The following is a 23,776-nucleotide window of genomic DNA, read 5'->3' as shown; positions in this document are numbered from 1 at the left end:
GAATATGGAAGATGGAAGAAATGACAATAAAAGTGCAGCTCACTGACACACCAGATGGCTCATTAATATCGGATAGTTGGGTTTAACTTCCTAGGATCAGACACTAATCTCTCATGTATGCAACACGTTTTTAGTATAAGCAACAGAGTTCACTTAAATCTCAACACATGAATGCTTGGTAAAGTTTTGGTAAATGCTTCATAAAGTTTTATTATCCTTCAACTAAGCCACCCTAGCCTAAATAAAGCAAGCATCAACACGCCCTGCTTCTGTAGAAAGGCTCCCCGCTGCCCCACCTGTTTCTTTGCTAATCCCTAGGTTTCTACTGTCTTGGAAGCCTAATTTGCCAAACTTTAACAGATCAAGTATGAGGCATTGTGATGGCTCATGGAGATGACTCAGGGTAGGAAAGAAGCCACGCGCATGGACTGAAGGAGAAATTCACATGTGGACCAAGATCCTAAAAAGGAAAACAGGGTGAAGGAGAGAAGGAAATGATGGAGCATGAGATGGAAAGGAAGGAAAGGGAGGGGATGGAGAGGGGAGGGTAGAGGACAGGGTATTAAGGCACATCCCCTCTCTGCCGGTCATGGAACAACTGGAGAGCAGAGCAGCAGGATGTGTTTGTCACTCTCTCCAGCCCTCCATCTGCTGTAGACCCCGCAGATCTGGTGATTCTGGCAGAGAAGGTGACTGCTGCTTTCCCTTCCTCTCGTCAGTTCAAATCACTTAGGATTAGGAACGCTCTCACACTCACGCATCGTCAGAGTCCCAGAGAAAGCATAAATCTAAATGCTTTCCAAATGCTTGAATAAAATATAAAAGGTTTAGCGCCCTAGCTGGCTTGCCTCAGTGGCTAGAGCGTCGGCCTTTGGACTGAAGGGTCCCAGGTTCGAATCTGGCCAGGAGCACATGCCTGGGTTGCGGGCTCAATCTCCAGTGGGGGGCGTGTGGGAGGCAGCCAATCAATGGTTCTCTCTCATCATTGATGTTTTTATCTCTCTCTTCTTCTCCCTTCCTCTCTGAAATCAATAAAAAAAATATTTAAATATATATATATATATATATATATATATATATATATATATATGGTTCAGATTAAATTCTGGGAAGCCACCTCTCTCACACAAGGCAGGATGAACATTAGATTCAGAGTGAGAGCAAGTTCTGGGATAGGCAGCACCCACTGAGGAGTCTTCAGGGAGGGAGCTGACTTCATGGGATGACTAAGCAGGTGTAGACACCTTTCTCCTCCCAAGTCTCTACAAATATGACAGGAAATGTCTGACTTGTTGGCTCACCACCTGCTAGCTAGGCATCTTCAGACAGTGTCTTATCTTCTCTGAGCCTCAGTTTCTTCTTGATATAGCAAATAGAGGGGCTATCTACTTCCTGGGGTCAATACCAAGGATTAATGGCATGCTTTTATGCCTGGCATATATAAGCATTCAGCACATATTAGTTTCCTTCTAACTGTAAATATCACCCTGAGAAACTTAATAAAACTGTGGAATTCTAGGTTCAACCCCTGGACCATCTGGACCCACCAGCATGGGTGGGAGCTCGGGTACCTGGATTTTAACATACTCCCCAGTAGCAAAGGAGGAGCATGCTGCTTGAAGATAGACAGCATCTGAGCTCATCACTGTGGGACTAGTCAGGTTTCAGAAAACTGAGATATATTTAAAAAGTTTCTAGTATTAAGAGGGTAGAGGCCTGCACAGGGGCCCAAGTGGGGTGCTACACATGTGTGTGAATGCACATGTGTGTTTATGTTGAGAAGGCTAGAAAGGCCATTGAGAAGATAAGCCCAGAGGACAATGTGGTCTGATTATGAAATCAGGCAGTGTGTCCTTAAACTTGGCAATATTTTTATTTTATTTTAATATATTTTATTAATTTTTTACAGAGAGGAAGGGAAAGGGACAGAGAGTTAGAAACATCGATGAGAGAGAAACATCAATAAGCTGCCTCCTGCACACTCCCTACTGGGTAGGTACCCGCAACCAAGGTACATGCCCTTGATGGGAATCGAACCTGTGACCCTTGAGTCCACAGCCCGATGCTCTATCCACCGAGCCAAACCAGCTAGGGCTTGGCAATATTTTTTAAAATAAATCAGGCCCTAAAATGAAAGCATGAACTTCCAGAAGAGAGTTTCTTCAGATGAGAAACTATCTATAAAACAGATTGAATTTCTAAAATGGGAAAAATGGAATACGTAGAGGTATTTTCAAAAATCATCCATTCTTTTCACAAATGTTTATAGTGACTGCCTCCTAAGCCAAAGCCAGATGTTGGGGACAGACACGATGGAGCCACTTCTGGGCCCTCGCCATGTTTTGAGCTTTTTCGTACAATGGGATGTCAGTCATCAGCTTTAACTGGGAGGAGATGCTATCAGCCCACACAAAGAAAAGGCCTTGGAGTGAAGGAACGAGCATCTTATCTTCTTGTGGGGCAAACTCGGAGGCCATGCAGGCTACAGTCCAAGCAAGCGAAAGCTCGGTGTAGGGCAAGCATGTCAAACTCACGGTCTGTGAGCTACATGTCTTGTTTATTTGGCTTGTGTTAGCCTTTGAGTTTGACATGTTTGGTGTAGCATGATGTGGCAGCACCTGTAGGAACTGAGCTCCTAGACTTGGCAGGGCAGCTCGGAGGGTGAGGAAGCATTAGGTACAGAGTTTACTCAGCATGAGGAACCTTTGATGGCCACTCTGAGTTCAACATGATGCATCCGAGATGCCTCGAGACACCACAGGGATCCTGCAGGGAATCTGGGCCCACAGGCTGAGAACTAAGGAGGCAGCATAGAAGCTCAGCAGGCTGGGAGTGAATGCCAGAGGGGGGAAGAGGCCAGAGGCTGAGCAAGAGCTGCAGGGAAGGCAGCCAACTGTACTGTGTGCTGCTGGGCGGCCGAGGCGGCCTGATGACACACCCCTGCTGGCTGTATGGGTGACTGCTCAAGAGGTCTGGGCAGTGAGTAGGAGCCGTTCGGAGCCCCAAGCCTGGTCCAGAGGAAAGATGAGCAACTGTCTGCGTGACTCAAGTGCACTTCAAACGCCAAGTGTTCTACCCAAGAGCCTCCCTCCCAGGAAAGGCCAAGGCCACCACACGGACATTCCATGGTGCTTGGATTCCAGCAACTACCATCGTGCTCATGTGTGACTTCTCGGTTCTATTTTTGGGGCCACAGTAAACATGAATAGGAACACAGGTGCACTACTGAGCTCGGGAAGCTTCTATGCTATTCCACACCTGACCTCCACATTCAGCTTGGGCCTAGCAGTCCCCCACGGAAACGTTAGTGCCTCTGAGCAAACCCCAATACCTCTGAGAGCACCCCAATACTGCTGATACCCCACGTTCCTGAGAGCACCCCAATGCTTCTGAGCATACCCCAATATCTGAGAACACCCCCCAATACTGAGAGCACCCTAATACCTCTGAAAACACTCCGGTACCTCTAAGAGGAACTCAGAACCTCTGAGAGCCCCAATTGTGGTCTGAGGACACCACAATACTTCTGAAAATACCCCAATACCTCTGAAAGCACCCTAATGCCTCTGTGAAGGTCCTCAATACCTATAAGATCACCCTCATGCCTCGGAGAGCATCCAATACTCTGATGGCCTATGGAGGGTGTTGGAGGCAGGAACAGGGGTGGCCTGGGAATGGGGGGAGGGGTTCTTCCCTGCACACAGCCCCCTGGAGGAGCCCTCGGGGGACATTTGCAGAAGGTTTGAGGTTGTTGTATCCTCGTCTTCAAGGACAGCTCTCAAGGCTTTGCTGGCGTGTCCTGGTCTCTCCCACGTGATCTTATGCTGTGAAGCCCCTCCACAGGCTGCCAGGCCGGGACTCAGCGGCCTGTGTCAGCCCCGGGGGATGCCACTGCCAGGCTAGCAGGCTGCCCAGGCCGCTTCCTGCAGCTGCTGAGCACAGCCAGAAAGGCCAGGCTGAAAACGCCACTCACCTCTGCTGCCTCAGACAGGTCGCCTGGAAGAGACATCCGCTCGCACCAGAATGCGACACCCACCGAAGTACCTACCTATGATGGAGTCCCTGCGGAAGACGTCTCTATCGAAGATGTAGAAGGACAGGTGGCGAAAGCTCCGCGGGATTTCACAGTAGAAGTCTTCTCCATAGAAGGGGCTGGACAGAGAAACAGAATGAGCACCGTTAGATCCCACGAGGTGATGGGGGCACACATGTGCACTCATTTTAAAGCACCACAAACACGCCATTCCACATCTCGCTTATAAGACACGAAATTGCAGCTTCTTAACTGGTATGTGAATGAACTTAAGAGTGAACAGGCTGTAAAAATCTTCAAAGATGTGGCCCCAGCACTGAAGGCATGCCACATTAAATCAGCGATTTTCAACCTTTTTTTTCATCTCGTGGCCCGAGTAAACTAGTTACTAAAATTCTGAGGAATACCGAAATACATAGTTTTTGCTGATCTGACAAAAAATATATATAATTTTGATTCATTCATACCTGACAGCTATTGTTATGTTGACTGTTACCTCTTTTTTATTTTGACAACGTAAGAAAAGAGGTCAGTGCCCTAACAGTCAGGTACTGCATGTTTTAAAAATTCCTGTGGCACCTGGTTGAAAATTGCTGCATCAAATGAAGGAATTGCTGTGTGGGTTTGGTGAGAGCTCAGGGAAACCAGAGAGTTGACACCAGAGAGATCGTGGCATTAACAAAGCCATGTCTACTGCATGTGTCCAGCTTTAGCACAAATGCTCCAGGGCTGCCAACCATCTTGAGGGTCTGGGTGGCAGGTGGCAGGCCTCACCCAGCATTCAGATGGTACAGAGCGCTCCCCTTTCTCCAGGAGTCGGGGTTAAATCTGACCAGGCCACCATCGCACCTCTCGCCAGGGAGAGGAGCCTTACCCACCACAGCCAACTGTCTACACAGACCCTGAGGCTCATTCACCCACAGGTGGAGACTCAAAATAAACTAAAAATTCTGCTGAGACCGGTTTGGCTCAATGGATAGAGCGTCGGCTTGGGGACTTGGGGACTAGAGGGTCCCAGGTTCGATTCTGGTCAAGGGCATGTACCTTGGTTGCGGGCATATCCCCAGTAGGGGATGTGCAAGAGGCAGCTGATCGATGACTCTCTCTCATTGATGTTTCTAACTCTCTGTCTCTCTCCCTTCCTCTCTGTACAAAATCAATAAAATATATTTTTAAAAAATAAAATAAAATAAAATAAAAATTCTAATTGAGGGGCCGTAACCCCTGGGCCATCCTAGCTGGATAGGGGCTGCGGTTAGCAGGAAGCCCCATTCATGGAAGCCACAGTGAATGTGCACAGAGCACGGCCCCCCGCCATACCTGCATCCACCAGGGAGGAAATGGAACAGTTACTTCAGCACACACACCTCCAACTACCTTGGAATTTGGCATGATTCCACTTCCACACATGCTCATGGCTGTGGTCCAGCATAGGAAACATGGAATAGGTCAAGTAAAAACTAAAACAGTGTGCTTCATTTTGTTAGGAGAAAGAGGGATGTAGGCTGCTGACCAAGTATGAAAAGAGAGATGGAAAGAATTGATACCATGAGTGGCTCCTAGTGAAAGTTTACTCTGAGTGACACAGACATAACAATAGGAAAGAAAGGGCGGGGGGTGGGGGGGAAGAAAATTATTTCCCAATTAAGAGAGCTCCAGGGCCGTATTTTCTCAAGTTTAGCACCTCTGAAATCAGAATGTGTCCTACAATGAATGTCAGAAGAAAACTGTTTCACAGATTAATTAGAATTGTTTTTTTTTTTGGTGTACATAAAATAATGGTACACCCATAATTGACAAATGTCAGATTCCATAAAATACAGAATTTTTGATGGCATGACACACCGTTATTTGAAAGTCATGAGCACAAAGAGCTGGAGCCTTGGGGAGCTCCAGAGTCATCGCCGGGAGAAGGGGTAGAAGCAAATAAGCCATCACAGAAGGCATGATGGGAAATGAAACCCGGTTCAGAAGGGATGGGGCACAGAGTGCAGGAGAGGAAAGCAGTAGGCAAGGAGGGAAAAGGGCAAGTCTGGGGTCCAGAACGGGCCCACAGCAGGCACTGGCATGCCTGGACCCAAACACACTGAGTCAGGGCAAGAGAATCAGTGAGGAGGAAAGGCTGAGAGAGGCGGGGAAACCAGCAGGTCTGACAGCCCATGTCAGACATCAACCAGTGTGTCAATCCTTCCAGCTAGAAAGACAAAGGACCCATATCAGTCAGCACATGCTTGAGAAAGAAGAGCAAAGGTGGAGGACTCACAGATCCAGGTTTCAAAATTTATTGCAAAGTGACAGTAATCAAGACAGTGTGGTGAATAACATTTTCTTTAATCCGATATATCCAAAATATCACTTCAAAATGTAATCAATATAAAAATTATTAATGAGCTACTTCACATTCTTTTTCTCATAGTAGGTCACTGGAATCCCTGTGTGCTTTATACTTGGAGCACATCTCAACGTGGAGTTGCCACATTTCACATGCTCCACTGATCCCTACCTCACACCATACCAAAAATTAACTCAAAGTAATCACACACCTAGATGTAAGGGCTAAAACGGCAACAACTAAAACTATAACTATACAGAAATAAATCTTTGTAACCTAGATTAATTAGCATTGTAGTTTTTTTTTGTTTTTTTTTTGTTTTTTTAGTGTACATAAAATAATGGTGAGTCCATAACTGACAATGTCACAGATTCCATAATATACAGAATTTTTGATGACATGATACACCATTACTTGAAGATCATGAGCACAAAGAGCTGGAGCCTTGTCTATTGGCTCCAACAACATATTTAGATATGACATCAAAACAATTTCTAAAGGAAAAAATATCAATAAGCCAAACTTCATCAAAATTAAAAATATTGTGCTTTAAAATACACTATTATGAAACTTCCAAGAAAGATAGGAGAAAATCTTTGCAAATCATGTATCTTATATAAAACTTGTATCCAGAATACATGAAAAAAGACACTTTTACAGCACAATAAGAAGCAAGTAAGTAGTTCAATTGAAAAACGGGCAAAAGATTTGAACAGATATATCGCCAAAGCAAACAAATGATCCACAAGCATATAAAAAAAAGTTCATTAGCCAACAGGAAAATGCAAATTAATTGACAAAATACCACTCCCCCCTACTAAGATGGCGATAATAAAAAAGATGGCAACAAGTATTAGAAAGGATGTGGAGAAATTGGAACCCTCTTACATTGCTGGTGGAAATGCAAACTAGTACAGCCACTTTGGGAAACAGTTTGGCAGGGTATTAAAAAATTAAACACAAAGTGATGACAGGGCCTAGCAATTCCTCTCCTGGCAATACCCAAGAGAAATGAAAATGTATCTATACAAAAACGTATATATCAATGTGCACAGCAACATTATTCACAACAGCCCAAAGGTGGAAACAACCCAATGTCAAGTGACAAATGGAAAAACAAAATCTGGTAAATCCATACAAGAAACAAAGTGCTAAGAAATGCCACAACAATGAATCTCAGAAGCATGCTAAGTGAAAGAATACAGATGCAAATTAAAAAAATCCAACCCCATTTTTAATATTCCATTTATGAGAAATGTCTAGAAAAAGTCGATGTGTACAAAGTAGGTCAGTGGATGAGGGAGGCTGAAGGTGGGAGGGAGGTAACTGCAATGGGCTCTTCTTGGGTGTTCTCAAGAAGAATATAGTAATAACACACTCTGTAAATTTACTAAAAATTGCTCAATTTTACACTTTAAAATTTTTCTACAGCCCTGGCCAGGTGGTGCACTCAGTTGGAGCGCTATCCAGTGTACCAGAGGGTTGTGGGTTTGATTCACAGTCAGGGCATGTGTGTGTGGGTTTGGGGGCAAGGTACCAAATTGATATCTCTCTCTCTCTCTCTCTCTCTCTCTCTCTCTCTCTCTCTCTCTCTCATCAATATTCTCAGGTGAGGATTAAAAAGACTTTTTTTAAATTCCTATAGCATGAAGAGGACTGCTCCTCTCCTCCTTACAGCTCACCCTCAGACGAGGAGCCAAAATAATTCCTGCATTTTGGGCCTGGACCAGCCTCCTGGGAACCTGTGCCCCAGTGGGATGGCAGCTTCCCCTGGGCACCCATGACATCCCAGGTTCTGTTCTGAGCCCCAACAGGTAGCAAACAGAGTTGACCCTTGGACAACACGGGTTTTAAAATTCACGGACAAGTGGAGCCCAACAGTTCGTTGTTCGAGACTCAACTGCATTTCCCACAAGGTGGGAAAACTGAGGCACCGGCCAGTCTCTCTAGTGTAGGTTTACAGGCAAAGAAATAGAGTGTGGCTTTGAATCCCACTATGCCCAGGTCCTAACCCCCAGGGCCTGTGAATATGTTACCTCACAGGGCAAATGGGACTTTGTAGATGGGGTTTAGTTAAGGATCTTCAGATGGAAGTCAGCCTGGACTATCCAGTGAGCCCAATGGAGCTCAGGGCAGAAGAGGGGTCGGAGCCAGAGAAGGACACACGATGATGGAAGCAGAGGCTGTGTTGAAGCAGGGCCTTTAGACAGGCTGGATGAGCCAGAAGATGTGGTCTGCCCTGGGCTCCACATGGCACCTGCCCAGCCGAAACCGACTGTAGTGATTTTGGTGTTTATTCTCCTGGCCCATCCCACAGCAGCTCACTAGGAGCGAGGATCGGGGGCATCTGTTAGACAGATGCTCTCCTGACAAAGTGGAGCGTGGATCTCCAGACCTGGGTTGATGCAGGGACTGGCTGCTGCTGTGCTAAGGACACTAGAAGGGAGAGAAGGGAGAAAGGTGACAGCCATGCCCATCCCCGCCCCCACCCCCAGGAGGGAGCTGCGGGACCAAGGCGGGGAGACCAGGCTACACCCACCCCTTCTCACTCAGACCCATACCTTGATGACGATGCAACTTTCATTTGCATTTAACTGATTTCATCATTTTTAAAAATTTGTCCAGAGACTGGGTGAAGTTGACTTAGAAAACCATTTCTTTGTAATGAAAACAAAATCTTCAGAGGGAGATCTCAAATGCTTAAATTGTTCTGAGTGTTTCAGAGAAGTAGCCATCCAAAAACAAGAACTATCCTTCCATCTTTCAAGGAAAGCAGATGCCTGAGACTTCCATAGAGTGAAGGTCCACAGCTTAACAAATGCTCATTCACACCCCCATCTAAGCATATTCTCCAGCGGAGTTTTTTGCCTCGATGCCCTTCCTGTGACTTGTCATCCTCATTAGTGAGGCTCTGTCTGATGTCAACAGACCCCACAGGAGTGTGATGCACTGGGTTAACTTCCAGTTCCACAGCCCACTCCTCCTGTGAATGCCAGCTCTCTTAGTTCCCACATATTCAACCTGTGACTAAGAGCCTAAAACATCATGAAGATTAATGACATAGTCTACAGGAAATCCTCTGACACTCAGGAGGAAAGACACTCCAGAAAGTAAGTAGGTCAGTGTAAGTGTGTGTGTGTGCATGTGTGTGTGTGTATGCATAAATTGTGTGCATGTATGTGTATGGGTGTGTGCAAGGGTGCAGATGTGTGTGGGTGTGCCTGTGCACATGGAGGTATGTGTGGGGATGCATGTGCACACACATGCGTGTGCCTATGAGTGTGAGTGTGTGTACAAAAAGATTCAAAGACACACACATGAAGGGTATGTCAGTGACTTAAACGGCGGATGGGCGCTGACCTGGAAGGTCTTGGGGCCATTTATTGTGGAGGCTTGATCTGCAGGCACCATAGCCTATAAACTATGCCTAATCCTTCCCCCAGAGTTGGCATATGTATCCCAGGAAGACATTATTTTTCACAGTAAGCTGATTTATAATTAGACTTATGTGTAAATGTTTAGAATTTCTCCATGTTCTTTTTTTACTCCTTTATGATCTGAACTTTGTTTGCTTTCAAAAGAATGTTTCCTTTCATTTTAATTAAAACAAAAAATATTTTTTTTTCTTTTTAAGAATGACAGTCTATCGAGGATTTTGGACCCACCAGAATGGCTAGAATAAAAGAGACATAATAACAAGTGTTGGTGAGGATGTGGAGAAATTCGAACCTGCATTCACTGCTTAGAGAAAAGTAAAATGGTGTGGCCACTTTGGAAAATCATGGCAGTTCCTCAAAATGGTAAATGCAGAGTAACCACATGGCCCAACAACCCCACTCCTGGGTATATACCCGGAGAGATGAAACCACATGTCCACACAAAACCTCATACATGCAAGTTAACAGCATAACTCACAGCAGCCAAGAGTGGAAACAACCCAAATGTCCATCAACAGATGAATGGATAAACAAAATGTGGTCCAACCAAACACTAGGTTATAATCAGCCACAGAAAGAAACGAACCCCTGACGCATGCTGCAAAGTGAATGAGCCTGGAAAAAGTCAGACCCACAGGCCACATAGTGTAGGATTCCATTTACATGAAAACCCAGAATAGGCAAAACTGTCTGTAGACAGAAAGTGGTAGTGGCTGCCAGGGGCTGGGTAGCAGGGTGTTGGCAGGAAATGGAGACAGTTAAAGGGAACGGGTTTCTTTTTAGGGAGATGAAAATGTTCTAAAATTGATTGTGGTGATGGCTGCACAACTCTAAATATACTGAAAACCACAGAGTTGTACACTTTAAATGGGTAAATTATGTAGTATGTGAATTATATCTCGATAAAGCTATTTTAAAAATACATAAAGATGTCACAAAGCAAAAAACAGAATTAACATTGTAGGGTATTCCTCTTAGAGTTGTTTTTTCTCTAAAGATATGTGTATATATAACAGAAACAGAGGTAGACAGAGGCACATATTTTTAAAATAAAAGTGGGATTGCTTGGTTGGTGGCTCAGTGATTGAGCATCAGTCCAAGAACCAGGAGGCCAGGGTTCAATTCCCAGTCAAGGCACATGCCTGGGTTTTGGCTTGATTTGGGGGAGGTTCAGGAGACAGCTAATGTTTCTCTCTCTCCCTCTCTCTGAAATAAATAAAAAATATACTAAAATAAAATCAAAGTGGGATTATATTATATATTCTGATATGCAGTCACCTTTTTCCTTTCACATCATGCCACAGACAGCTTTCCAAATAAGAACATAAAATGCTTGCCCAGCAGGTGTGGCTCAGCCTATAAACAAGTAGGTCACAGTTTGGTCAGGATCACATATGCAGATTGCAGGCTCGATTCCCAGTGTGTGGCATGCAGGAGGCAGCCAATCAATGATTCTCTCTCATCATTGATGTTTCTATCTCTTTCTCCCTCTCCTTTCCTCTCTGAAATCTATCTATCATCTATCTATCTATCTATCTATCTATCTATCAAATGTTAGCAGCCACACAGTACTTGGGGTCTGAAGACACCTGCTCAATTAACCATTCCAACACTGATGGACAGCTGGGTCCTCCCCAACTTTTATCATTAGGAGCAGCACAGAATGAGATTCTAGGTTAGGAGGTCTTTGCACAGCTGCCCAATGGTTCCCTGAAGATAAATTCCGCTTGGCAGGAGAGTATTCACTGTTTTAATGCATAATGTTATATAACCCTCCAGAAGGGGGGATCGATTTACCCCTAACGCCCATCAACCCAAAGTCTTCCCAGTATCTACAAACTTTGCTGAAGTAACGGCAAAACAAACGAACAAACAAAACAAGAAACCACAACACTGCTTTCATTTGAAAAGTTTAAATTACTGTTGAGGTTGAATATCTTTCATGTGCCTATGAGCATTTTGGCCCATCTCCTATTAAATGCCCATCTTTCATATCATTTCCATGCTCAGAATATTAATCCACCGAGAACCTGTAAACTTACGCTGCAAATTAAAAGACAAATAACTAAGGCACAACAAATAAGAAATGTATTTTTAAACTAGAAACACCACAGCTTTGCTAACACTAGCCGCCATCCATGGGCAAGTCCGGGCATGCGATCCTGCCATTTCTGACACATGAGCCACCAGAAGAGCAAGAGGGTCCCTGGGCAAGGAGTGGACACTGCCCGCAGGAGCCCTGTGTGGCATCCCTCAGGACATCTCAGCCCTCCCAGCTTCAAGCACCTTCATGGGGTATAAGGGGGGTGGGCCGCATAGCCGGCCTCCCCTTCCTCTAGCCCTGAGGACAGAGGACAGAAGTGGGATGAAGGCCCCCCAAACCTCAGGTGCCAACAACTTCAACCACCACAGTGGTCACCTGGACAACCCACCCCTCCTGCCTAGTGAATGAGAAAGTCGGTTCATGGGCAGCAGGGTGGGAAGTTCGTGCCCAAAGAAAAAGGGGACGGCCGATGACTGGGAGCAGGGTGAGCTCTCACACCCCCACCCTCTCCATGTGCCTGGCGAGACAATACATTCTTTCTGGTGGACTCAAAGGGGCCACACAGCCTTGGGCTTCCCCTTCCCATTAGAGGCTTAACCTGGGGTACCCCTCCCCACAGGCCCGGCTTTGTCCAAGGTCAGCCCAGTCAGGAGCCGTGATTGATGTCCCTGCGCTGTGGACTCCCACTTACAGCCTTAGGGCTCCAGAGCCCTCTTTCCAAATAAAGAGAAAAGCGCCGCCCGAAGGACTTGGCTTGCCGTAAATACCACGGTCTGACAGAGGGAAATGAATGCGTGCAGCGGCGTCCGCCTCCGAGGCCCGCCCCAGTGACAAGCTCCTGCCCCCAGTAATGACAGAGAGGAGCGCAAATGAGGTTTCACAGAACCACGCAGACTCTCATGAGGAAAGGAGAGGAAAACCTGCAGAAAACCAGGTTGGTCTTTAAGGAACGCTCGGGCCAGGGGGACCCTGCATTCCTCTCCCTCCCACCTCCTGTGCGGCCAGAGGTGGAGACGGGGCTGCACTAGGGGCCCGACAGAGAAAACTCCTCCGTGAGTCATTTCCCAGCATCTGTGGGGCTGGCATGCCTCATCCCACACCAAGGCTGCTCGCCACTGCTCAAGAGAAAACAGCCGGGAGCCTGGTTTTCCCCGGCTTCGTGTTATTTCGCAAATGCCTGCATCTCTTTCCCAACCTCTGGGGTCAGGGGTAGCGGAGGGCGGGGTGAGGAGCCGCTCCGAGGACTGGGCAGATGGAGAAAGGCTGCGTGCTGAAGGACAGGGAGCCCGCGCTGCGTCCCTTTGGGAGCGGGCTGTTCTTAAGATGGTCTTTGTGCCTCGAGGCCCGAGCTATGGAGACACCACAGAGAAGGCCGCCGTCAAGGGCTGAGCGTCCAGAAGCAGTGGGTGGTGGCCCCCAGGGGAACCCAGGGCTCGCTTCCTTCCCGGCCCAGCGTGAACTGAAGCCAAGAAAGCAGGGCCGGGTTTCCCCAAAAGGGCACCAGCCTATCTCTGAACAGCTCCGTGCTCAGCTAATAAAATGTGCATATGGTTAAATCATTAGCGAACAGCTGGATTAAGATGCCATGGAACCAGAGGTCCGGGCATGGGCAGGAAGTCACGCAGCCCACACCCCACATGGATGGTTGGGTGCAATATCTGCAGCAGGCAGTGCTGCACCTGGCATGGGACGTTCCAGAAAGGGGCCTCCTGTTATCCTGCAGGCGCTCCGAGGCAGGAGGAAAGCCGTTTTGGTTTCTGCTCAGCCCACCTCTCATTTCCTGTAGATGGAGACTTACAAACCCCTGTGCACACGGACCCTCGGCATCTTTCATTGCAAACGATTGTGTGTGTGTGTGTGTGTGTGTGTGTGTGTGTGTGCTTTCCCCTGAGGTTTCCAAAAAGATATTGCATCTTACTGAAAGGCAGGATGCTCAGTCCCATACTGAACTCTAATCCTCACCCCTACGTCACCGCCTGCACTCCTCACAGCAGCCTCCCCGCGGGGAGGCAGCTCCCAGAGAGAAAGCCACTCTGCCACCACACGGGACAGGATGGAGACATGCCTGGCGTGTTGCACAGCGACTTGCAGATTTTAAGTGGGGACTGGAATTAACACCCCCACCCTCAACCCCGCCCCAGGGAAGGAGGGAATCTGAGGTCAGAGCAGTTTTTGTCCGAAAGCTGGGGCAGAAGTGTCCCGGCTGGACTCACCCACGGGTTCTGTCACCTGGGCCCATCACAGCCTGCGCTGCAGGGACGCAGCCCGAGCACCGGGGCTGCGGACGCTTTCTGTGAAGCGCTGAAGGGCCCATGGTGGCCGCTGCCGGGTCACAGGGACACCCAGAACAGCTGGCAGCCGGGCCTTGCAGGCCGGGCCAGAGGAACAGGAAGTCCACGTTGGGCCGGTACAGGGCCGGGGCTGGGAAACACTCACAGGAAGCTGTTCCTGCTCTTCCTGAGGGCCAGGGGCCAAGCTGGACATCTGTGTGTCAAAACCAGAGTCCACTGGCCAGGACCAACCCCTCAGTGGGCGATTGGCAGCCTGTATTTTTTCCTGGCCTGACCCAGCTCCAAGGGGCCCGAGCAAGTTACCTCACCTCTCCAAGACTCAGTTTCCCCTTCTGCGAGACTCCTATCCATAGGAGTACGGAGGGCCGAATGGATGCTGTGCACGGCTCAACCACTGCCCACAGCTCCCAAAGTGCCAAGTCCTGTCGTCCACACAGCTTCTCTCCTCCCGCTCCCGTGTCTCCCAGGCGGAAAGCACATGTTCTTAACAAGTTTCAATCAGACCATCTTTACTGAGGCCTGACAGCGCTTTTTACAGCGACTGAGACAACAGTTTTTAGAAGCCTGAGTCACAGGCTGGCCAGTTGTGACAGTGGAACTGTTTCAAACTAAAAAAAAAAAAAAAGAGGAGAAAAGTGTCGGAAAGGAGCCCTGAGGAGGAGAGCGGTGGGCATCCTGTGGGGGAAGCTTTTAGGGTCTCCTGCAAAGGTTCTAACTTGCGCAGGGTAACTCCAGCATCCGGCCAGCCCAGAAACTGCCCAGCCCACAGCTCAGAAAGGAGAAAGGAAGGGAGGTACCCTAATGCTCCACTCAGGGAGGGCAGACAGGGAAGGAGGGGTGTGAGGTCAGACCTGGCTCCTTCCCCATGCAAACCCACCCAGCTGTGAGCACACCCACAGTCTCCCCTACAGGGGCCGTCACACCTGGCACACGCTGCCAATAAGCCCCAACCCGGCCTGGGCCTGGGCCTCGGTGTGCAGGAGGCGCTCAGTGTGCAAAGAAAGCAAACCAGCACTCGCCAGCAGCTGAGCTTTCCTGTGAAGCTCAGAGAATCCTCACATTCGGACATGAGTCGGGATCCTGTGACAGGAGAAACAGAAGGAGACACTGAAGCTGGATGTCAGGAAGAGGATGCTCAGGACGCAGCAGGCTCACCCTGGACCCAGGGGGTCCCTGGAGCCATCATAAACCCCAGGGACCCACCACCCATCCCACAGAGATCCTGGAACTCCCAAGGCCCACTCAGCCAATGTCAATGTGAGGAGTCCCCAAGGCCATGACCACTGAGACTACTGGGACCTTGATGTTGATGGTCATCGCCCGCCTCTCGAGTTGAGGAGAAAGTCCTTGCTTAGAAACTGCACATCTAAACCGTTCCTAAACGTGGAACTAACACAGATGGCTCCTTGACCATGGAATCGCCCCGGATGCAAATATCTCGGAAGGCTGGGAGAAAAACAGGAGAGAGAGGATGGCATGGTGGTAGAGAGATGTTCGCACCGACCTCACCCGCCTCTGCCCTTGCTCCTGCACTGAAGCATGGCACCCAGCCTGGGACCCTGTGGTCCGGTGTGAGACACTGTACCCAGGTCAGAGCCATGCAACCAGCCCGCTGCCAGGAACCACCATAGAGGATAAAAATAAATGCTGTGACAGGAAGCACACAAGGTCTTCAGAAAATGTGATTTACATAAAGCTTTCCAGGAAAATTCTTTTCACAAGACTCACCCATAAAAACAGCATCTCAAAGGTTATGCTGACCAAAAATCAGGCCTTTCCAGGAAAACCCATTGAGGATGCGATTATCACTAACAACATCCTGGTGCACTGGGTCCCTGATCCTCTCAGTCATGCAAAGACACTTGAAAGGATGTGTCTCCCTGCTGGAGCACCCCAGGATTGTGGGGGACATGGTTTCCTACCTAAAATACCCCAGAATCATGGAGGGATGGATCTCACCATCTGGTGTACCCCAGGATTGTGGGGGGATGGGTCCATCTGTTCTAGCTTGTGTGGAATGTCTGGGCCAGAAGTCTACATTTATATCAGAAAGAATTTTTAAAGCTTTAACTTGAGCCCAGCCAGTGTTGCTCAGTGGGTAGAGCATTGTCCCATGCACCTAGAGGTTGCTGGTTCCATTCCTGGTCAGGGCTGCAGGCTTGATCCCCAGTAGGAGGTAGGCAGGAGGCAGCTGTTTGATGTATCTCTCCCTCTAACTTTCCTCTCTCTCTCTAAAATCAATAAAAACATTTTAAAAATATTTTTTTATATTTTATTGATTTTTTACAGAGAGGAAGGGAAAGGGAGAGTTAGAAACATTGATGAGAGAGAAACATTGATCAGCTGCCTCCTGCACACCCCCCACTGGGGACGTGCCCGCAACCAAGGTACACGTCCCTGTCCGATTTCGAACCTGGGACCCTTCAGTCTGCAGGCAGATGCTCCATCCATTGAGCCAAACCGGTCAGGGCAATAAAAACATTTTTTTAAAAAGCTTTACCTTGAGAAATTAGGTAGAAAAGTAAGTGTAAGCAGAGAAAATGTTATCTATGTACTCTCTTAATTTCAAAGTCAGTGTTTTTTAATTAACAACAGGGTTTTTAAAAAATAAAAAATAAAAAAATAACAGAAAATGAAGTCTGTCTCCCAAACCACATTCCTCCTATACTTTCGAATTCTAGCCTCAAATAGCTTCTGCCCTCCTAAAAAGTGTGGGGCTGCTGAGGTCTTCTGGGTTTAGTCATATCTACCACAAACAGTGCTATTTTCTGTGTGATTTGCATTTTCCACTCCGAGCAGGACAGCCTCAAGTCACTGACCCACATGCTCCTTCTCAATTAGAAGTGCATACCACCCACTGTGAACAGTCTCTCTCTGGGTAAGTTCTCAGCCAGAATGACAAGATTAGAGAGTCTATAATTATGGCCCTAACTCAAATGAGGCAATGAGTTAGCTCCTCCTCACTTTGCTCTAGAATGCCATCATTTTACTAATTTCTAATGTAAAAAAAAAAAAAAAAAAAAAAAAGAACAAAACTACCCACCACAATCTGACTACTCTGAGAAAATAACCACAATGACATTTATGCTCATACTAGAGGCCAGGTGCATGAAATTCATGCACTGGGGGTACCGGGTGTGTCCCTCAGCCTGGCCTGCACCTTCTTGCATCCGGGACCCCCTCAGGGGATGTCTGGCTGCAGGATGTCTGACTGGCCTGCGGGGGTTGGGCCTAAACTGGCAGTCCGACATCCCCTGAGGGATGTAGCAGTGCACCAAGTGGCAGGCGGCCGGGAAGGAGCCAGAAGCAGGGCCGGGTGCTGCACCGCTCATGCTCATCCCAGTCTCGGTAGTGCTGCCACCGAGTCACGAGAGGCTCCCACTGCCACAGCTGCACTCACCAGCTGTGAGCCCGGCTTCTGGCTGAGCGGCACTCCCTCTGTGGGAACAGCTGAATGCCAGGGGCAGCTCCTGCCTTGAGTGTCTGCCCCGTCGTGGTCAGTGTGCATCATAGTGACTGGTCGACCAGTCGACCTGTCATAATGGCCACTTAGGCTTTTATATATATAGATGTTCAAGACCATTTTTGGAGCAATCCCAATTTTTTAAACAAAAAGGCATCTTATTATGAACACAGCCTTATTATCTGCCTTCATCACTTAGCAGAGATAACCAAGCTCCCAGAAGGGTAGGCACCATTCTAACCAGAACATGAGGAGCAGTGAGGGGAGAAACGAGAAGGGCAGCAGTGCCATGCCTTGGTGTCTCGGGCCAAGACCATGTGGTACCCCTTCCCTTCCAGATGGAAACCCAAATGGAAACAGGAGGGAGAAAGCAAGAGGGCAGGGGCTTCGGGGCTGGGCTTGGGGCAGAGGTCCAGGGTGGACTGTGGGGTGGAGGCTCAGCACAGCCTCAATCAGAACTGCCACTGGGGGAGGTGAGGGTCGGATCGGAAACCCCGAGACAGCACTTCACTGAGCCAGGAGCTGGGGTTTGTTTGTTTTGTTTTTCGATATATTTTGTGGGGATTTCCTGGGGGAAAGTAGGCAATATCTTCCTCACAGGAATCACTTACATGGAGAAAAGGAAATGAAAACATTGATACTTTGTGGAATATTCTTGCAAATGACTGTTTAACCCAGTACTTAAGAGCTCTTATTTTTAACTCTTTTGTTCATATAACATCAATATACTCTTTTCACTGAATAAAAGGGTGATTTCCTCCAAGATATAACCTCCCCTGCCCTATTTTAGAAGCAGAAGGTGGCCCCATCCAGTGCAGTCCTTGGATGCTCTTGCAGACACACTGGGCAGCCCAGCCCTGCCAACAGAGCCGTTTAGTTTAAACAAACAATACACAAATAATGAGTTACCATTTAAATGATTAAAAAATAGTTCCCTCTCAACATCAGGAAGATATTTTTCCTAGTAGGACAAAAACTTTGCCCCAAATCACTTTCCTGGAAAAGGCATGAGGCCAGGGAGAAAGGGCTTGTTCTCCCAAATGTGTTAAAGCCAGTGAGTTCTAACAAATAAATCTGCAACAGATGCTCTCTCTCAACCTCCAGTCCCCCAGGTCAAAAATAAAAGGAAAGGCCCTAACTGGTTTGGCTCAGTGAGTAGAGCATCAGCCTGCAGACTGAAGGGTCCCAGGTTCGATTCCGGTCAAGGGCAGGTGCCTGCATTGTGGGCTTGATTCCCAGTGGGGGACATACAGGAGGCAGCTAATCAATGATTCTCTCTCATCACTGATGTTTCTATGTATTTCCCTTTCCCTTCCTCTCTGAAATAAATAAAGATATACACCGGGTGGATAGATTATTATGATTTCTGAATGCATAATAATCTGGCCACTCAGTGTATATCCTATATAATAAAAGGCTAATATGCAAATTGTCCCCTTAACCAGGAGTTCGACCAGCAGGCAGGCCAGCCAACCACACATGTCCCCTCCCCTGGCCAGGCTGGCCAGACCCCATCCATGCACAAATTCATGCACCAGGCCTCTAATATATATGTATATAGATATATATATATATACACACACTGAGCAGCCAGATTATTATGCATTCAGAGATCATAATAATCTGACCACTCACTGTATTTTTTTAAATAAATAAATAAATAAATAAATGAAAAAGGAAAACAAGTGTTTGCAGCACTTTCCTCAGATGCCCGCTCAGAAATAGGTGGTGATGCTATAGACCAGTCATGATTGCTGGAGAACACTCAGCACAACATGGTTGGGCCTGGTCTGATCCCTGGAGGCAACCTGGCAACCTTCTGCTGGTGAAAAGGAGGCAAAGAAGAGATGTGCTTTTCCTCTTCTCACACTCCATCTGCGCTTAATGCTGAGTCAGAAGACAGACAATCCTGAGCAGCCTTTGAGCTCAAGGCTACCCTTTTCCCCCCGAGGCTGCTGGGAGGCTCCTGCTGAAATACTACATCCCACACTTGGACAGAGTGCAAGGCCCTGCCTGCTCTGACCAGCGACCTGCCAGGAAGCCAAGCCCTGAGGCTCTTTTGAGTTCAGAAAGCAGATGTGGGCTTTTTGTTTTCTGCAGTTGCTTTGCCAAATGGATGATCAGATCTCAAAGGTGATGCTGAGCCTGAGGGAGGCATGCTGGGGAGCTGCAAGAAGTGGGAGCAGCCACCTTCTTGAAGGCAACAACTAAACTGTGGGGTGTGGTGGCTGTCAGCGGCTTGCATAGGTGGCCTAGTCCAGACAGCATTGCCCAACCTTGTCTCTCAGGTTTGTCCACTTCATTCCACTCCATCAGCCACCACTGGGTCTGCCTCTGAACTCTGCTCCTCTAATGAAGGCCACTCAAGAATGTAAGTTGAGTCCTCCTGCAATCTTCACATACAGCCTTCCCACCAGCTCTCCCCTCTCACCTTTGGAGTTCCTGTGAGGCATGTTTAGACATCATTCTCTCTCTATGTCTCCTCTAAACCTATCTTATACTTTCCATGTCTTTGTGTCTCTGGGGTGCATTTCAAATTTACCTCCAAGTTTACCAATTTTCCTTTCAGCTATGTCTAATCAGCTATTGAATTCATCCACTGAGTTTTTCATTGAAATTCTTGTGTTCTTCATTTCTGAAAATTCTATTTTGTTCTTTTTCAAATTGGTTCGGTCATTCTTTATTGTTTCTTTTCCTGATCATGTTTTGAATGTTGTCTTTACTTCAAACTCATTGTTATTTCTCTTAGCAATGAAAAGGAATCTTTATTTCCTTGTTCTTTGTGTATTTTCTCCTCTGAGCTCATGTTCTGTGGAACGTTATATAGGAGAATTCTTTGGGACTTGGCTTGAAACAAATGATTGGATTTGCTTTTGACTGGTATGTTGCCGCCTCACTGGATGTTGCAAACTACTGATCTAAGACTACATTAATCAATATGCATGGATTGAGATTTTTCTACCAGGAATGTGGTGGGGATTCAGGCTGCAAACTCACAAGAGACAGTTTTTGGTTTCAAATATTCAGGACCATGTGGCACCAGCAATTTTCCTTGCTAACTACTTCTTTTTTTAAAAAAATCTTTATTGTTGAGAGTATTACTGATGTCCCCCTTTTTTTTGCACCACATTTGTCACATCCTCCTGGTTCCTGCCACACCCTAAGCCTTCACCACCTTATTGTCTATGTCCATAGGTAATGTATATCCTATATAATAAAAGCCTACTATGCAAATTATTCGACTAGGAGTTCAACTGCTCACTATGACGTGCGCTGACCACTAGGGGGGCAGTGCAGAACATGGCAGGCATCAGTGACGCAGCCCTGGCAGCAGGTGGCAGTGGAGAGCTACAGGCCCCTATGGCCCCAATGAGAGTGGGATCACAGCGGGATGGTGGAGTGGGTGAACAGGTGGCACCGGGCCAAGGCTGGTGTGAGCGGGGCCCGATCGCCCTGCAGAAGGTGACCTGCAGTGCCAGCAGGAGGTGCGGCTGCAACCGGTTCCCAGGTGCTGAGGGAGCCAGGCAGGGGGCCAGGCCCCAATCAATGGCCCTGCAGGCGGGATGATGGAGCAGGTGAGGGGGCAGCACCAGGCCACAGCAGGGTGCCAGGTGGGGCTGCAAGGCTGAGGGCACAAGCTGGGGCTGCAAGGCTGAGGGCATGAGCAGAGGCCCGATATCCACAGGTCCCCCCAAGGAATCCCACCTGTGCACGAATTCCTGCACCAGGCCTCTAATATGAATATAAATTCTTTGGTTAATCTCTTCCTGGTCGCTCCTCCTGCCTTCCCTCAGATTCATCAATCTGTTCCACGTTTCCATGCCTCAGGATCTATTTTACTCATCAGTTTATTTTGTTCATTAGATTCCTGTTCATTTATTTTGATTTTTAGATTCAGTTGTTGATAAGTATGTATTTACTGCCATTTTATTGTTCATATCTTTTTGTTTGTTTGTTTGTTTGTTTGTTCCCTCCTCCTCCTCCTCCTCCTCCTCCTCCTTCTGCTCCTCCTCCTCCTCCTCTTCTTCTTCTTACTCTTCCTCCTTCTTCTTCCTAGCTGCTTTTCTCTTCCTGCTTTTAAGATTCTTTCTTTGTCTTTAACCTTTGACATTTTATGATGTGTCTTGGTGTGGGCCTTTTTGGGTTCCTCTTGTTTGGGATTTGTAAGTTCATTTCTTTCACCAGGTAGGGGAAGTTTTCTGTCATTATTTCTTCAAATAGGTTTTTAATATCTTTCTCTCTTCTCCTCCTGGCATCCCATAATGCAAATTTTTGCCCACTTGAAATTGCCCCAGAGACTCCTAACACTATATTCATATTTTTGGATTCTTTTTCTTTTTGCTCTTCTGATTGGGTGTTTTTTGCTTGCTCATATTCCAAATTGTTGATTTGATTCTCAAAATGGCTCTACTCTACTGTTGAATGCCATTAAATTATTCTTTATTTCAGTTAGTATATGCTTAATTTCTGACTGGTCCTTTGTCGTGTCTTTGAAATTCCCACTAGGATCCTTGAAAGTCTCTCTAAGTCCCTTGAAACTCTCATTAAGATCCTTGAGCATTTTTATAACCATTGTTTTGAACTCTGTATCTAGTTTTGTTGCTTCCATTTCATTTAATTCTTTTTCTGGAGATTTCTTCTGGTCTTTCATTCGTGACATGTTTCTTTGTCTCCCCATTTTGGCTACTTCCCTGGGTTTGTTTCTATGTATTAGGTAGAGCTGATATGTCTCCTGGAGTTGGTGGAGTATCCTTCTGTAGTAGGTGTCCTATAGGGCCCAGTGGCTTAACCTCTGCAGTCACCTGAGCTGGGCACTCTAGGTGCACCCCTGTGTGGGCTGTGTGCACAGTCTTATTTAGTTGAGCTTTGATTGCTGTTGGCATCACTGGGAGGAATTGATCTCCAGGCCAACTGGCTGTGAAGACCAGATGTGACTACAGTGGGAGAGTGGCTGTGTTTCAATGGGGCTTCAGTGAAGCTGTCTACCAGGTGCACTGGCCCTGGGGCCTCCTGGGAGGTGCAAAGTCAGCCACTGCCTGGGGCCACCCGGCAGGACCTGGAGGGCAATCTGCAGATTGCTGCTACTTGTGGTGGGCTTGGACATGCCCAGGCAAGGCCAAGCTATTTTATGCCTCTTATTGATAGGTATGAGGCACGCTGATGCCAACTGCTACTTATTTGAGAGATTTCAGGAAACTCTGAAGCCTGAGCCAGGACAGGCCATTCATATGAAAAAGCTGCTGCAAACAGCTTAGGTGGGGCTTTAAATTGGATGGGGTGGGGTCTCAGGGAATCACCAGGGCAGGGCAAACAGTGTGAGCGACACTGATGGAAACTCAGATATGGCTGACAGACAGCTCTGCAACAGGGGAGGTCTCAGCATAGAAACAATGACCACTTCAAGCTTCCCTGTCTGGGAGAAAGCCACCCCAATTGGGTGGGGTATCTTGGCTGCAGAGGCCTCCTATGGGAGTGGGACCAGCCCATTCAGCACTCCACCCCTCCTACCAGTCTCTGTGTGCTTTATTTTTTACTTCTTTAATTGTAGCACTTCTACTTAGTCAGCTTTCAAGCGATTCTGAATGATGGCTGTTCTGTATTTTAGTTGTAATTTTATGTGGTTGTGGGAGGCTGCAAGTACTGGTGTTTACCTATGCCACCATCTTGGTTCTCAGCCCCTTGCTAACTTCTTTTATAAAGTGGGCTCATTTGTCTTTTTTCTTATTCTGTAAAGTAGAGTTTTGGGGCTACTAGTTTGCAAGCTTGCAAAGTCTATCAATGGGAATAGGTTTTTTGCTTCAATACTAAGTGGCCACATATACTAATATTTTTTAAACTATGTAATTATTTTGTGTAGGTTTATCTCTTTCTTTGCTGTCAGTTTTAACTTTCTGCTAATAGTACCTCTCTCCTTACCTGGTATATTAGATAAACATTCAATAAATATTCATTAAGCTAATGAATAAATTAATAAACAAAGATAACTCAGTTTTAACTATCTATAAGAAGAGTGTGAATAGTCTGTGGAGGGATTAGAAGCTCTGATGAGTTGGGGGTATTACCTCATGCACTCACTATAGTTAGCTAGCTTCTTATGGGAGCATTTTAAGGGCTCACACCTGATTCTGGCTGTATAACAGCTGGTTTCCCAGAAAGGTAAATCATTGTCATTATTT

General features: G+C 47.1%; 1 protein-coding gene across 1 annotated transcript in view; it reads right to left on the bottom strand.

Moving 5' to 3' along the window:
• The window catches only part of RASA3 (RAS p21 protein activator 3), a 118,497-nt gene that overhangs the window by 53,987 nt on the left and 40,734 nt on the right, over positions 1-23,776 (bottom strand). Inside the window, exon 3 of the mRNA XM_084879822.1 lies at positions 4,049-4,152. Within this exon, the coding sequence (XP_084735948.1) occupies positions 4,049-4,152 (104 nt within the window). The remainder of the gene's footprint in view (positions 1-4,048; positions 4,153-23,776) is intronic.

The sequence above is a fragment of the Pipistrellus hanaki genome, assembly GCF_964339955.1.
Source record: "Pipistrellus hanaki genome assembly, chromosome: 3".
Classification (NCBI taxonomy): Eukaryota; Metazoa; Chordata; class Mammalia; order Chiroptera; family Vespertilionidae; genus Pipistrellus; species Pipistrellus hanaki.
The sequence above is the reverse complement of the archived record's forward strand: the minus strand, read 5'-3'. Positions and strand labels throughout refer to the sequence as shown.